This window comes from Tamandua tetradactyla, chromosome 7 (genome assembly GCF_023851605.1).
Source record: "Tamandua tetradactyla isolate mTamTet1 chromosome 7, mTamTet1.pri, whole genome shotgun sequence".
NCBI lineage: Eukaryota > Metazoa > Chordata > Mammalia > Pilosa > Myrmecophagidae > Tamandua > Tamandua tetradactyla.
Genome location: NC_135333.1, coordinates 34,602,588 through 34,615,932, shown reverse-complemented (window position 1 = coordinate 34,615,932; position 13,345 = coordinate 34,602,588). Strand labels below are relative to the sequence as shown.

The window sequence follows — 13,345 nt, the reverse complement described above, 5'->3', positions numbered from 1 at the left end:
TTATATGATCTCCATCCGTCCTTCCTGAGATATCCTAGGAGAAGTCGTTTCAGCTGTCCCTCACCTTTCCCATTGTTCTGTCTTGGAAGGTTTCACACTGGGGAACGCACACCGACCTGACCACAGGCTAAACAGGACGCAATTTGGACAAAATGGTTACCTCTAATTTAAGAATAGCTTCCACTCGAGCTAAGCCTTACCTATAGTATCATATTTAACCCTCACACGATCTCCATTTTATAGACGAGGAGACTGAGGCTTAGCGATGTAGAAATTTAAATGTCATTAAATTCACACCACACAGTAAGTGGCAGAGCTAGGATACAAACCCACCTATTTCCATGGCAGGCTCTAATCCCGGACTACAAATACCAGCACGCCCTGCTAACCCCGACTGCGCAAACGCAAACTCCACGAAGGGCCCCTAGCTCTCTAGCACACACCCCATCAGCACCACCTAGGTCCTAGCGGTTGGATCCAAAATCCAATCAGACGCCGCCTTTCCCCGCTCCCAGGCCTATCGCAGGGCTGTTGCTAACACGTCGGCTGTATTTTTAGCTCTTCAGTGCTCCGAACCCTGTGGGTCTGTTAGGTGGCAAAGCGAGTGGAAAGTAGAGCCCGGAGAGGGGCGTAGGAAAGAAGTGGGGAGGAAGGAGGAGGGGAGGGAGGGAGGGAGGGAGGGAAGAGGAGGGAGGAAAGGAGGGAAGAGGAGGGAGGGAGGGAGGGAAGAGGAGGGAGGGAGGGAGGGAAGGAGGGAAGAGGAGGGAGGAAGGGAAGGGGTGGGGCGGAGCAAGGTGGAGGGGGGTGTGTGTGTGTGTGTGTGTGTGTGTGTGTGTGGAAGGGAAAGGGTGGGGCGGAGCAAGGTGGAGGGGTGTGTGTGTGTGTGTGTGTGTGTGTGTGTGTGTGTGTGGAAGGGAAAGGGTGGGGCGGAGCAAGGTGGAGGGGTGTGTGTGTGTGTGTGTGTGTGTGTGTGTGTGTGTGTGGAAGGGAAAGGGTGGGGCGGAGCAAGGTGGAGGGGTGTGTGTGTGTGTGTGTGACGCTCGCCCACTCGCTGACGCACAAGGCAAGTAGTCCCCGGAGGCGCCCCTGGGGCTGAAGCTTTCCGAGTGTGGGGTCTAGGGGTTCTCGGGACCGGCTCCCTTCAGCGACTCTACGCCCGTGGAGTCTGCCCTCTGGCCCGGCGTATCTTTGCTGCAGACAAAGAAAATGCATGGAACCCCCCACACGCTACTGTTGCTCCGTGTCCTTGCTCCCCCGCCCCCCCCCCCCGAAAAAATGATCAAAGAAAAAGTACAAATTGTTTGTGGCCGGAAACTTGCGGATCTCGCCGCTTCACGTTGGTTGGCGACTGCCCCTATGTTAGAACCGGCTATAAGGAGAATAAGGGTCTGGTGGGGGCCGACTGGCGACCTGGGTAATCCAAGAAGGGAGAGCGTTGGCTTCAGGCGCAAGCTCCCGGGAGCCTCAGGCCCCCGCCTCTTCATCTGGCAGTCGGGGCTGCCTGTGACCTCACCCGGGTACAGACCCACCTACCACCAGCTCCGCGCCCCACAGAGTCCCAAGGAGGCCCCGAGACTGGTGTAGCCAGAGCCCCGGACAGGAGCCGGAGCGCGTGGGTCTGGTGCTCCGCGCCCCGCGTTAGGCGACATTCTCAGCCTACTGAGGGGGCCTCAGGGTGCGCGAGCCCGGCGTCCCTAGCCCTAGCACCGGCAGGTGTCCAACCCCCCGCCGGCAGAGGCTGTCACCAGGAGAGACGTAGCTCTCTGGTGTTCCGTAGGGGGTCGCCAGCCGGGTACCGCGAACCCCGCCCCGGGCGGGATGTGGGACGCATCCGCGCGCCTGCGCGGGGCCGGGGCCGTCCCTTTTCGCGCGGCGAGGTATCCGAGCGCTGGAGGCCGCGAGGGGGAGATTAGTTGTGGCGTTCACCTCCTTGTCCTGGCCGTCCGGCCTCTTTCCCAATGCCGCCTCGCGGAGCTCCCCCTCGCTCTCTCTTCGACCTTACGCACCCCCACCCCACCACCCCAACCCCTCCGGAGAGGCGCGAGGCGCTCGCAAGGCTGGCTAATCCGAGTTTAGGTCCGAAACGCTTATTGAGCTCTTTCCCCCAACTCACTCGCCCGCGAAAAAGCGTAAAGGCACCGGAGCAAGAGCAGCGGGGTCGACCGGACGCCCCAGAGTTGGAGGGAGGGGTCCGCCGAGGTGGCCCCGGCGGGGGAAGGGTTCGGGTAAACATGCGACCCGTCCCCGCCTGGGTAGAGGGAAGGCGAAAACACTGCGAGAAAGGTCCCCGAGGGCCCAGGGTTGCATTCCCCCCTCTCAGGCATTCATTTCACAATACTTTTAAGTGTGTGCAGTGTGTGCCTGGATCGTGCTAGGCGTAAGGCGGTGAGTTGCACAAGTCCCTGTCCTCACGGAGCTCACTCTTTAGCTGGGGGAATACAGGGCACGATGAGCACGGACATTTCACAGGGTGGCAAGGGACATGAAGAAAATAACCGCGGTAATGACGTGGTGGGGAGGTGAAGGCGGCCTTGCTAAGGAGGTGGCATACAAGCTGAAATCTGAATGGTGAGAGGGAAGGAGACGGCTAAGGGAAGGTCTGTGACCGAAGCGCCGAGAGGACGCCAACTGTCCACAAAGCCCCCACGGGCCACCAGCCGCGCAGGATTCCGAACCCGAGCCGCCGGTGAAGTAGTCCCGGCCGGGCGCCCGGCCCCGCCCCTCCAGGGCGGAGGGACGCATCACGCAGGGGTGGGGAAGCTGGATCCGTGCGCAGGGTTGCTAAGGGTGAAACTTTTCATTGACTTTGCTCAGTTCGGGCCGGGGCGCGGGAAGGTTCTGTTCGTGGCTGAGGAGAAGGCAGTGGCTCGGAAGACGCGGGGCCAGGAGGATAGGACCGCCCGCCTGCAGCAACCGGACCGTCCTCCGCCCCGCGACTCGAGCCACTCTTAGGCCCGCCATCCCTGCGCCGTCGCCGCTGTCGTGCCTGCCCGCCCTCCATACCCCCAGTCGCCGAGCCCGACCTCCAAAAAACAGAAATAATTATTATTGAGAGTCAAAACCCATAATCGCCTCATCAGCCCCCAACCCTGAACGAAGAAGAGGACACATAGGCCCCGGTCCGCAGCGCCCGGGAAGGAAGAGCGACCCCCGCCCCGTGCCCAGGACTACCCTGGAAGGAGCAGCCGCCCCGCCGCCCGCCGACCATCCCGCCGCTGCGGAGAACCGAGTGAGTGAGTGGGGGGTTGGGGGGGGCCCACCCTGAAACCCAACCGGTCCGACCGCCTCCCCCCACCCACTCGTGCTCTCGGCTGAGCTGGACTGACACTCCACGTTGCGGTCGGACCCCCACCCCCACCCTGCCTGCCTGGCCGACTTTCTCTTCTTCCCTTGCACGTTCCCTCTGGAACCCCCTTTCCTTGTGTTCCTGTTCTTCTCTGATCCTGGGGTTCCCCAGAGTAGCCTCCTCTCCCACTTTCAAGTCCAAGTGTGGCCCTCATCTGGGTGGGGTGCATTTCTTCCCTTCTCGGTTTCCCCTCCAGTTTACTCTGCCAGTTCTGCGCACCTAGAGACTCGCTAGATCTTCCTTGTTCCCCGAAGAAACAATCTCCACCATCACTAAATAAAACCGAGCAAGGAAGGGGATCCAGGTCTCGTTTTTCTGCCTCGATTCTCCTGTGCGGGGCGGGGGGCGGTATTAATAGGGCTTATTTCTGGCCCCGTGGAGCCTCAGGACTGGAGGTTGAACAGCCCCCTTTTGGCGATGGGGCCCGTCACTGCTGACCATCCTCTAGCTGCGGGGCCAGCATTCACTATTTTAGCTTGAGCTCTTTCTCTTCTTCACTGGTTTAGGGGAAAGCTGATCAGCGAGGGGAAAAAAAAAAAAAAAAGTACCTCTAGAGCAATACCAGTGTGTGGGTTCTGGTTGGTCTTGGTGAGGTGGCCAGGAGAAAGACGCTGTCTTAACCTCCTTCGCCTCCCGTCCAGAGGGTGGACTGTGCCCTTGACCAGAAAGGGAAGGTAAGGAGGGAACAGAGAGGAGGGACAGAACCCCACACAGCAGGTTTCAGCTTGGGGACCAGCGAACTGGGTCTCGGGTACCTGCTCAGTATCTAACCTTTTTCTTTTTTGTCTTCCTACCCTCCACCCTGGTAGTGGAACCCTCATCTCTGTGATTCCCCAGCAGAAAAAACACTCCTATTGCTTCCTTGGGCCGCCCTCCATCCCCCTCGAAAAAAAGCTTGTGTGGGAGGAGGGATTAGGGAGGCTTAACACCCTGTAAGGGAGATTTGCCCAGGATCTGGTTAAGTCTGGTCATAGAGGTTTTGCAGTGGGAGGAGACTCACAAACAGAATTTTAAGTATTAGAGGACGTGCAGATGTCAAATGTACGGTTTTTCCTTCTTGGCAGAGTAAAACCTTGCCCGGGAACCTTTTCCCATTTTCTTGGCCTGCATCTAGTCACTCGGATTTGGATGAGAAGTGGGGCGAGGCTTGGGCCCGGCTGGCGTCCAGCCTTCTGATTATCGGCCCGGCGGCTCCCCACGGTTTAACGGGGAGTTTCTTTGGCCGACTGGGTGGGATAACTGGTTTCTTTCCTGCCTTTCCTGGCTGTGGGGCTGCTGGAGCCGAGCCCGCTGGGCATTAAATGAAAAGGCTTGTTTCTCTTTGAATCCACCGTCCCTACAGCAACCCGGGACAGAGACAGCCCAGCCCAAGGAATTCAGATTAGGTGGGGGTGGGGGTGAACGTGACTTTATCTTTTTATCCCAGCCTACCCCTTCAGCTAGGAAAAAAAAAAAAACCTCATTAGAAGCAGATCCCAATTCAAGTCGTGGGAGGCAGGGAAGGGAAAGGGGAAAAAAAGTTCAACCTCTCGTGAAGCCGAGACAAGGAGGTGGTGGGGTGATACATTGTGGGGAGTAGGCCTTATGGGTAGAATTTATATAAAATGTATTAGGCTCTGGGCGGTGTGTGTTGGTGGCGCGGGGTGGGGTGGGGGGTGTGCTTTTCAGCTGGCTGGCTCCATCAGCCACAGAGCGCATGTGCATCGGAAACTTTTCCCTGGTTCTCCGACCTTCGGCTGGCTCCCCGCGCCGGGCATGCGTATTTCAGCCAGCCGAGCCTTCGCAAAGCACGCAGGGAAGTGCAGTGTGCGGAGAAAGTAGGTCACTCGCTCCAATCTGAGTGTGAGGTTTCCCAGCAGTACGATTCCCAGAGTACAGAACAAGACTTTTCCTGGGCTGGGGGCTCCATGGAGTCTTCCTAGCTTCTGAGGAACCTGGAGTGTCTCAGAAAAGACCTTCTTAGGAGGGGCCTTTTAGTCAGACCGAGTTTCACCTGTCTATATTTGGGGAGGGGGTGGTGGCATAGTCAGTGGACACCTGGAGTCCGGAAGCCATTCTGCCTACACCCACCGCTCTGGGCCGCCGCCTCAGGGCTGGCAGGGTGGAAGGCTTGTCATCCTCACCCCCCATACCCACCCCTGTCCCTTCAGCTTGATCCCAGCTTTTCCCCGGCAGCATGGGGACACTCTCATGCCCCTGGTTTGTAACACCTACTGGCCTTGTTAAAATTAAGGACACCCGCCCCCACCCCTTCTTTTCTGCACTTACATGAGCCTGGTAGGAGACAGCTGGGATGTTAAGGATTTGAGGTGTCTAAATGGTTCTCCTGGTTTGATGCCCAATAGATTCCCTCACTGTTATCCCTCTTGTCCCCCTTTAAAACAAGTTTTCTCTTAAAAGCCTTCACAGTTTGTCAGAAATTCTTTCTGGAATCTGTATATCATGTCGTGGAGTGAGACCTCCTTCCAGCTTTATAGGGCTTTTCTTCCCTTCTCTATTCTCCTAAGCATTTATTCTTTAAAATACAAGTCAGTACAAGAAATTTGCATGTAAGTTTAACTTTGTGCTCTTGTTTATATACTGGGAGTAAATAAGTGAAGGAGGATAGGATTTTTTAATGAAATTGGACAGAATTGACTCGCATTTGCAAACTTGTTAGTATATTGGCAGAAAGTAAATTTTGCTGTTGTTGAACACAGCCTTTTTTGCTACTTTTTGGCCCTTTGCATATGAGTCAGGGTTGGAAAAGATCTTCAAGGTTCTCTCTGGTCTGCTTAAATCGAAACCATTACTCCTTTTATTAAACGGTAGGTATTTCTAAGTTTTCTAATTTACCACATTTCCATGAATATTTTATATATATGATCCAGAATTTTTCTATAGACTTATAAAAATGAGCAAATTCATCTGAATGGTCATTCCTATCATTAGCTAATGAGACAGTGCCAGTGATTTAATCCTCTGTTCCATAAGCTTCTTGAAGTCAAAATTAGAGACTGAGCTGGTAGAGCAGAAAATCTCATTCTGGTTGTCCGGCATTTTTGTAAGGTTCCGCCCCACAGCCATCTGGCCTGGCCTGCTCCAATTAAGAGGCGCAGGTGGATATACTTCCTTATTTGTGCAGCAGTATCACTGAGGTATAAATTGGTGTGCAGCTTTAGTTGCTTATGCTGCAGAAAATGGGTAGCTAGGCAGGGCTGATGACAGTGGCTCTATTGTGTTTTGGGGTGGGAAGCTTATTTCCCAGTGATCTCGGCCTTCATTGAAAAGGCTCCCTTTTTAAGGACTAAACTGTTAAAGCGAGGTTAACTTGGTAAGCAGTCGTGTGGTGAAGTTTGAGAGGCCTAGAAAGGCAAAGAAGTTCTTTGGTCTGGATGGGATTTTAAGAGGGCATGGGGTACCTAGTAAGGAGTGTCACATGTTGAGCTTGAGTCTGTTTCACCTATCAACAACTTATTTTTTTTAACTCGAGCTCCTTTCTTAGAAACTGTTCTTCACCACTGTTTATTATTCTCGCTGTTGGACACCTCTAGTGGACAGCTGTGGCCCTCTCAAACCTTCATTCTCGAGAGGAGACTTGCAGCTCTGATGACTAGCTTTGCATCTGGTGATGAACCCAATCCTCATAAATAAAAAGCCCCTAATTCTTCCAACCATTTTTCTTCTCTTTAAACTTAGAAGGACCCTGGAAATGATCTATGGTAAGAATAGACATTTGAAGGAACTTGGAAATTAAATCTGTGATCGAGGCTGGATAAGGAGGAGACCAGGATTTCATGAATCCTGAACATCCCCATGGAGGGCTGGGGGGCGGGAGGAGAATAGCCCTGATACCTCTGCAGACTCCCCATGTGACTCTCTCTATTTCCTTTTTCCTTGAAAAGGAAATATATCTAATCACTGTGGTATGCTCCTGTAGGTTTACTTCTCCAGGTTGATCCAATGCATCTTCTCATTCCAGGGATCTTTTTCTAAGGATTCAATCCTAAAAATGGCTTGAGAATTACAGGGAAATGATCTGGGGCCAGTTTCCTGAAAATTCAAGATCCACAGACCTAGAATTAGCACCTAGATATTCTGCTGGATCCACAAGGGATTTTAGTCAAAATCCAGTCCCAAGTCTTTTCACAGAACAGAAGAAGTAACAGAAAATATCCCCTACTGATCACAGATTGGCCTTGTCTCTCTGGTGAGCTCAGCAGCACAGCCCTGCCAGGGATCTAGCCAGAGACTTGTTCTGGCCCTCCCTGTACTTGAACTTGCCCTTTTCAGTTCACTTCTGCTATAGCATATGTTTGGGTGCTACCCTTTTGGAGAAAGTGAGGAGATGAAGATCACTAGCTCTTACAGCCTCACAGATCATCTTCCTGGGACATGAGGCTGACCCAGGCCTAGGGAATAAACCTTTTTGACCTCAGTGGGATCTGGCTACGAGAGAATCCCAAAATAACAACCTGAGTGTTGATCTTGGGCTGCCTCCTCTCCAGGGATCTCCAAACACTTGAAAAATCTGATCCGGTGCCGAGGACAGGTGGTCAGACAGTCCCTGACAGCCTGGGTGATTATGTATCCCCATCTGGAGGCTGCAGGGTGATGGAAAATTTCTTCCCTCTGCTCTCTTCATCTCTTACACTTTAGCCAGAGACTGCAGAAACACCCTCAGGCCACACCAGTGCTGCTTCTCTCTCCTTTCCTGTGTTCCTCTGGGGAAGCCCCAGATTAGTCCCAGTTCCTTAGTTAGCCCACATCTCTGGTTATGACAGGTCTTAACATTTTGCTGGGTTTCATGCGCTTACCTCCGTTCCTGGAGGCTCAGTGGATGGAAAGGCAAATGTTGGTTACACTGGAGTTCTTAAATCAGTTATGCAAACCCAGACTGAGCAAGAGAGCATACACACCCGTGGAACGCAGGATAACATGGATGGGACTAAGTCAGATCCCCTAAGGAAAATTTGACAGTGCTGCTTCTTGTTCAGTGATCTACTTTATTGGCCTGTGACACTTTGAGGGCACAACTTCACCAAGACATTACAGACACAGCCAGCTGCATTAGGGATTCTGGTTTGTTTGTTTGTCTTTTGGTATCATTTATAGTGTCCTTAATTTTCGAAATGGTGGAAATTACAGCATCATTTCTTTAAAATTTCTTTTAAAATAATAGCCAACTTTATGAGTGCCTTTTATATGACCAGGCACAGCGTGAGGCAGTTCACATCCTTGAACTACCTTAAGCTCCATGATAATCTCATTTTACAGATAAAGAAAGCACTGAAAAAAACGACTTGCCCAGAGTCACACAATTAGGCTAGTTATTGGTGGAGCAAAAATGGGACTCTGGTCTGTATGATCTCGAATTAGTGCTTGTCTGTCCTTTGCGGTAGATCACTTCTGTTTGCCCCCAGCTTTCTGCCTATCTAGTCATTTTTCTCATTTCAATATTCAATAGTCAATATTTTCTCATTTCACAGAACCATCTAGAGCCTAAGGCTGCCCACCTGGTCTCTCCTGCTACTGCCCTTGGCTTCTGCACGTGCCCTGTGCTATTCTCTGCCTAGGAGAGGACCATGCAGCTGGAGATCAAAGTGGCCCTGAACTTTATCATCTCCTACTTGTACAACAAGCTGCCCCGGCGCCGGGCAGACCTGTTTGGGGAGGAGCTAGAGCGGCTCTTGAAGAAGAAATATGAAGGCCACTGGTACCCTGACAAGCCGCTGAAGGGCTCTGGTTTCCGCTGTGTCCACATTGGGGAGACAGTGGATCCTGTGGTGGAGCTGGCTGCCAAGCGGAGCGGCCTGGCAGTGGAAGATGTGCGGGCCAACGTACCCGAGGAGTTGAGCGTCTGGATCGACCCCTTTGAGGTGTCTTACCAGATTGGTGAGAAGGGGGCTGTGAAAGTGCTGTATATGGATGATAGCGAGGGCTGTGGTGCCCCAGAGCTAGACAAGGAGATCAAGAGCAGCTTCAACCCTGACGCCCAGGTGTTCGTGCCTATTGGCAGCCAGGACAGCTCCCTGTCCAACTCCCCATCGCCATCCTTTGGCCGGTCGCCCAGCCCTACCTTCATCCCCCGCTCTGCCCAGCCCATCACGTTTACCACTGCCTCCTTTGCTGCCACTAAGTTTGGCTCCACCAAGATGAAGAAGGGTGGTGGGGCTGCGAGTGGTGGGGGTGTGGCCAGCAGTGGGGCAAGTGGCCCACAGCCACCACCACAGCAGCCTCGCCTGGCCCGCTCTCCTACCAACAATCTGCTGAAGCACAAGAGCCTCTCTTTGTCTATGCATTCTCTGAACTTCATTGCAGCCAACCCAGCTCCTCAGTCCCAGCTCTCACCCAATGCCAAGGAATTCGTGTACAACGGTGGTGGCTCACCTGGCCTCTTCTTTGATGGAGCTGAGGGCCAGGGCAGTGGCACCCCGGCCCCCTTGGGGGGTAATGGAGCAGGCACCTGCAACAGCAGCAGCTTTGACATGGCCCAGGTATTTGGAGGTGGCACCAACAGCCTCTTCCTGGAGAAGACGCCCTTTGTGGAAGGCCTCAGCTACAACCTGAACACCATGCAGTATCCCAACCAGCCGTTTCAGCCCGTTGTGCTAGCCAACTGACCACCCCCTACCTATGGGCCAGGAGCACCCAAGACCATGGAAAAAAGAAAGGAAAAGAAAGGCAAAAAAAAAAGAGGAAAAGAAAAATATACAAAAAACGTTTCCAATCTTCTCATTTTCACTTCTGGAAAAAAGATCCAGCTCAGGCATAGAGTGGAAGGGGGCTTCCAAAGGGGGCTTACTCATGTTTAACTGAACCCCCTACTCCTTTCTTGCCTGCTTCTGATTTATTTGGTTGGTTTGGGTTTTATATATATATTTTTTTTACATGTAGTTTTCTATATAACATGTTTAATTAGTGGCTTCCTGTGCTAAGAATGGTCCAGCTGTGAATTGCTGCTCTCTGCTCCCTCCCTTCCTTCTCCCTTCTCCCCTACCTCCTCTTCCACTTGCTGGTTTAGGATTGATGTGTCCAAGCTCACTAGGAAAGAGCTGCAGCTGGGGCCTGATCCTCCTTGGAGGAGAGAGAGGCTGGCCCTGAGTCACTGCCTCTGTCACCCACCTACCCTCTCACTCAAAGCCATCCAACTTCAGCAAGCCTTCTCCAGCCCTGCCACCCACACAGGCCTGACCCCAGACCCCACTCCTTAAGCCTGGGCCACCCCCTCCTAGAGCTGATGCCCGTGACTGCAGGGAAGTTAGCATTTTCCCTAGGTGAATTCCTTTAATCTCTGTCCTGTGACCCCACATCCCCCACCTGGCCCAGACTGTCACTCATGGTGTGGAGAGAGCCAGATTGAGCTGTGGGTACATGTGGCCTGTCCTGTGCAGCCTTTTCTCTCCCGGGTCCGAGGCTGTGGGTAGAGGGGTGGGGACCTGTGTGTGTGTGTGTGTGTGTGTGTGTGTGTGTGGTTTGCTGTCCTGTTTTAAAGGATTACAAGCCAGAAACCCTTCTCGGTGTGGTTGTGGGTTACAGCAAGTATTTATGTGTGAGGTCGGGGAATGGGCTAGGGGTGGGTTGTGAGTCCTTTTGTAGGGCGGTACGTACAGACAGTGGGGTGAGACTGCGGCTGAGCCTGAGATACTCCCAGGGGAAAGCACTGCAGAAGGAACTGGTTTCCAGACTGCGGAGGCATCTGCACTTTTGTTTTTGACCAAAAAAAAAAAGGTTATTTCTAATCGGCTGAGGAAATACCCAAGCTTCTGATGCCTAAGAGAAGTCCCTGGCCTCTCACCTTCCTTTTGTGTGACCTTAGCCCCCAAAATGGGAGCTGCTCACTGGAGCATCCTGGGGGCTTAGGTAGGCAGTGTAGGAAGGCAAGGTGGTAGCCTTTGGTCACTTCCTATAATGGGCAATCCTGAGCCTTCAATTGAGACATTTGGTCTTTCAGTTGTAGATGTTCCATTTTAGTACATGTATGCCCCTGCCTTTTTGAGAATTTCTTGATACCTCTCACCATCGCCTCTTACCACCCTGACCCAACCCCCACTGGGCCTTGATGCTGTGAGGAGGTCTCCCAGTCAGGCCAGGTTGGACAGGCCCTTGGCCGTCCCCAATGATAATCTTGGATTATGGAGATTATCAGAAGGGTACTTGTTCCCTTTCTCTGCTAGGAGAGAGGTTTCTTTAACTTTAGTGGCTTCTGTGCCATGATGCTTTGGCAAGTGGGGCACCTGGCATCAGGCCCCCCTCACCAGAAAGAACCAAAGCCCCTGGCACCTCACCCTTCTCTTCCCTCCCCAGCAACTCCAGGTGGGCAACTGCTGTGGCAGTGGCTCTGGCCCAGACACTGCCAGTCTCCTCTTCCTGCAATGGGCACCAGCTCTACCTCCCCCACCCGGGGCACTGCCCTGGCTTCTCGGCCCAGCACCATCTGTCCCCCTCAACTTCTCGGGAGCCAGCCCTGCCTGGGCCACCCTTTTCTTCATCCTCAGCTCCACAGTGACAGGCCCAGGCAGATTGCTGCTCTCAAAATGTTGGAGGCTGCCTTATCTCCCTTCCAGACCCCTCCTCCCACACTCACGCACACCCACACCTGGGTTTGCTTGTTTCTCACGGATAGGGAGAGGGGGAGACCAACCCCTTAGTGTCTTTTGAAATATGAAGAAAAATGTGTTCGGGAACCTGACTCCAGCACTGCGGTCTTGGGCCTAGGTCAGTCTGTCTTGTCTCAAATCTAGGCATTTTGCTTCAATTTTATTTTTTTTAAGAAAACAAAAACCTGCACTAATTTACCTGGTTTCGTAGGAAATTTTTTTTTTTATTTTTTACATTTTTTGGTGTCCGTTTGTATTGAATAATTTGCTACATTTGTAAAATGTAAGAGGTATATATAATATATGTATATTTCTAACGTAAAAAACGTAATTTTCTTTTCAAGATTTTTTCTTAAAAAGAGGAGAGAAACAAGATATTTTTTCAGGAAAAACAAACTAAAATAAAAAAAGAGGAGAATAAAACCTTTTTCTCCCCTTCCCCTACCCTTTCTCTCTCTCTTCCCCTTTTTCCCAGGAACAAATCAAAAGGTGGATTGACTTGTAAAGAATGTAAACTTTTAGTCCAGAATGACGTATTTTTCTCAATGCAGTGAGCTATAGATTCTCTAGTTTTATCCCTAGATGTGGGAAGGGGGGGGGGGCATTGAGGCAAATGTGGAGAAGAACTTGGGGGAGCAGGGAATGAATTTTTTTCTTTAGTGAAGGAGGAATACAATCATGCGTTTTGTATTCAGAATGTTGTGCAATATTTTGGAATGGGACATTGGTGTGTTTAGAGATTTAGTTTAAAAATAAAAAGATTGATCAAATCTGTACAGTTTATATTGTTCCAGATTTTTTTAAGTTTGTATTAAAAGCATGATATATAATAGTCTTCTGCTTGGTCCTGGTTTATTTTGTTCCTGGGGCCACTTTTGTGATGGAGAAGCGAAGAAGGTGGGAGTCACCCAGCCCCTGTTGTCATCCTCCTGGTGGCCAACCCCTTTTCGAGCATAGTTACCGGGCTGCCCCTTTTTGACCACCTTTCCCATCAGCACAGGGCGTGCTGCTGTGCCTACTTTCCACATGGAAACAAGTTCTGTGAGGTTGGGGACTGTCCCAGTTCCCTCGCTAGTAGGCGGACGATAGAGGACTGGAAGCAGGTTCTTGAGATCAGGGAATCTTCATGACTTAGGAACCATCTGTTGCTTGGAGGAGAGAGGGATCAGCCCCCAGCTTGCTCTAGATCTAATACTTAAACCCACCCTAAACCACTACACCCGCAGGCAGATGAGACTGAGAAGAATTCACCTAAGCCTGTTTCTGTCCAAACCTGGTGCTGGGATGGATTCCCAGCCCTTTTAGCCCTTTTCTTGAGCTGGGCAGTTGTGAGCTGCTTCAGGGTGAGCCACCTGAGCTCAGAGTGCAGGACCCCATGCTCTGCCTCCCACTGATTTCCGTCAGAGGTCAGCCACATCTC

At 52.1% G+C, this 13,345-nt stretch overlaps 1 protein-coding gene across 3 annotated transcripts; it reads left to right on the top strand.

Annotated features, from left to right (window-relative positions):
- The first annotated feature begins 2,728 nt into the window (after positions 1–2,728).
- TOB2 (transducer of ERBB2, 2) lies at positions 2,729–12,762 on the top strand. 3 transcript variants are annotated; one of them, XM_077168988.1, is made up of 3 exons: positions 2,729–3,229; positions 3,543–7,535; positions 8,815–12,762. In XM_077168988.1, exon 3 carries the CDS (start codon positions 8,911–8,913, stop codon positions 9,946–9,948), a length of 1,038 nt encoding a protein of 345 aa, XP_077025103.1. In that variant the 5' UTR covers positions 2,729–3,229; positions 3,543–7,535; positions 8,815–8,910; the 3' UTR covers positions 9,949–12,762. The 3 variants fall into 3 exon arrangements, with proteins under 3 accessions (XP_077025103.1, XP_077025101.1, XP_077025102.1); XM_077168986.1 differs by lacking the exon at positions 3,543–7,535; XM_077168987.1 differs by lacking the exon at positions 2,729–3,229 and having other exon boundaries at positions 3,289–7,535.
- The last annotated feature ends 583 nt before the right edge of the window (positions 12,763–13,345 follow it).

Coding starts and splice junctions, on each gene's coding strand:
- TOB2 (XM_077168986.1), top strand. CDS start 8,911: ATGCAGCTGGAGATCAAAGTGGCCCTGAACTTTATCATCTCCTACTTG.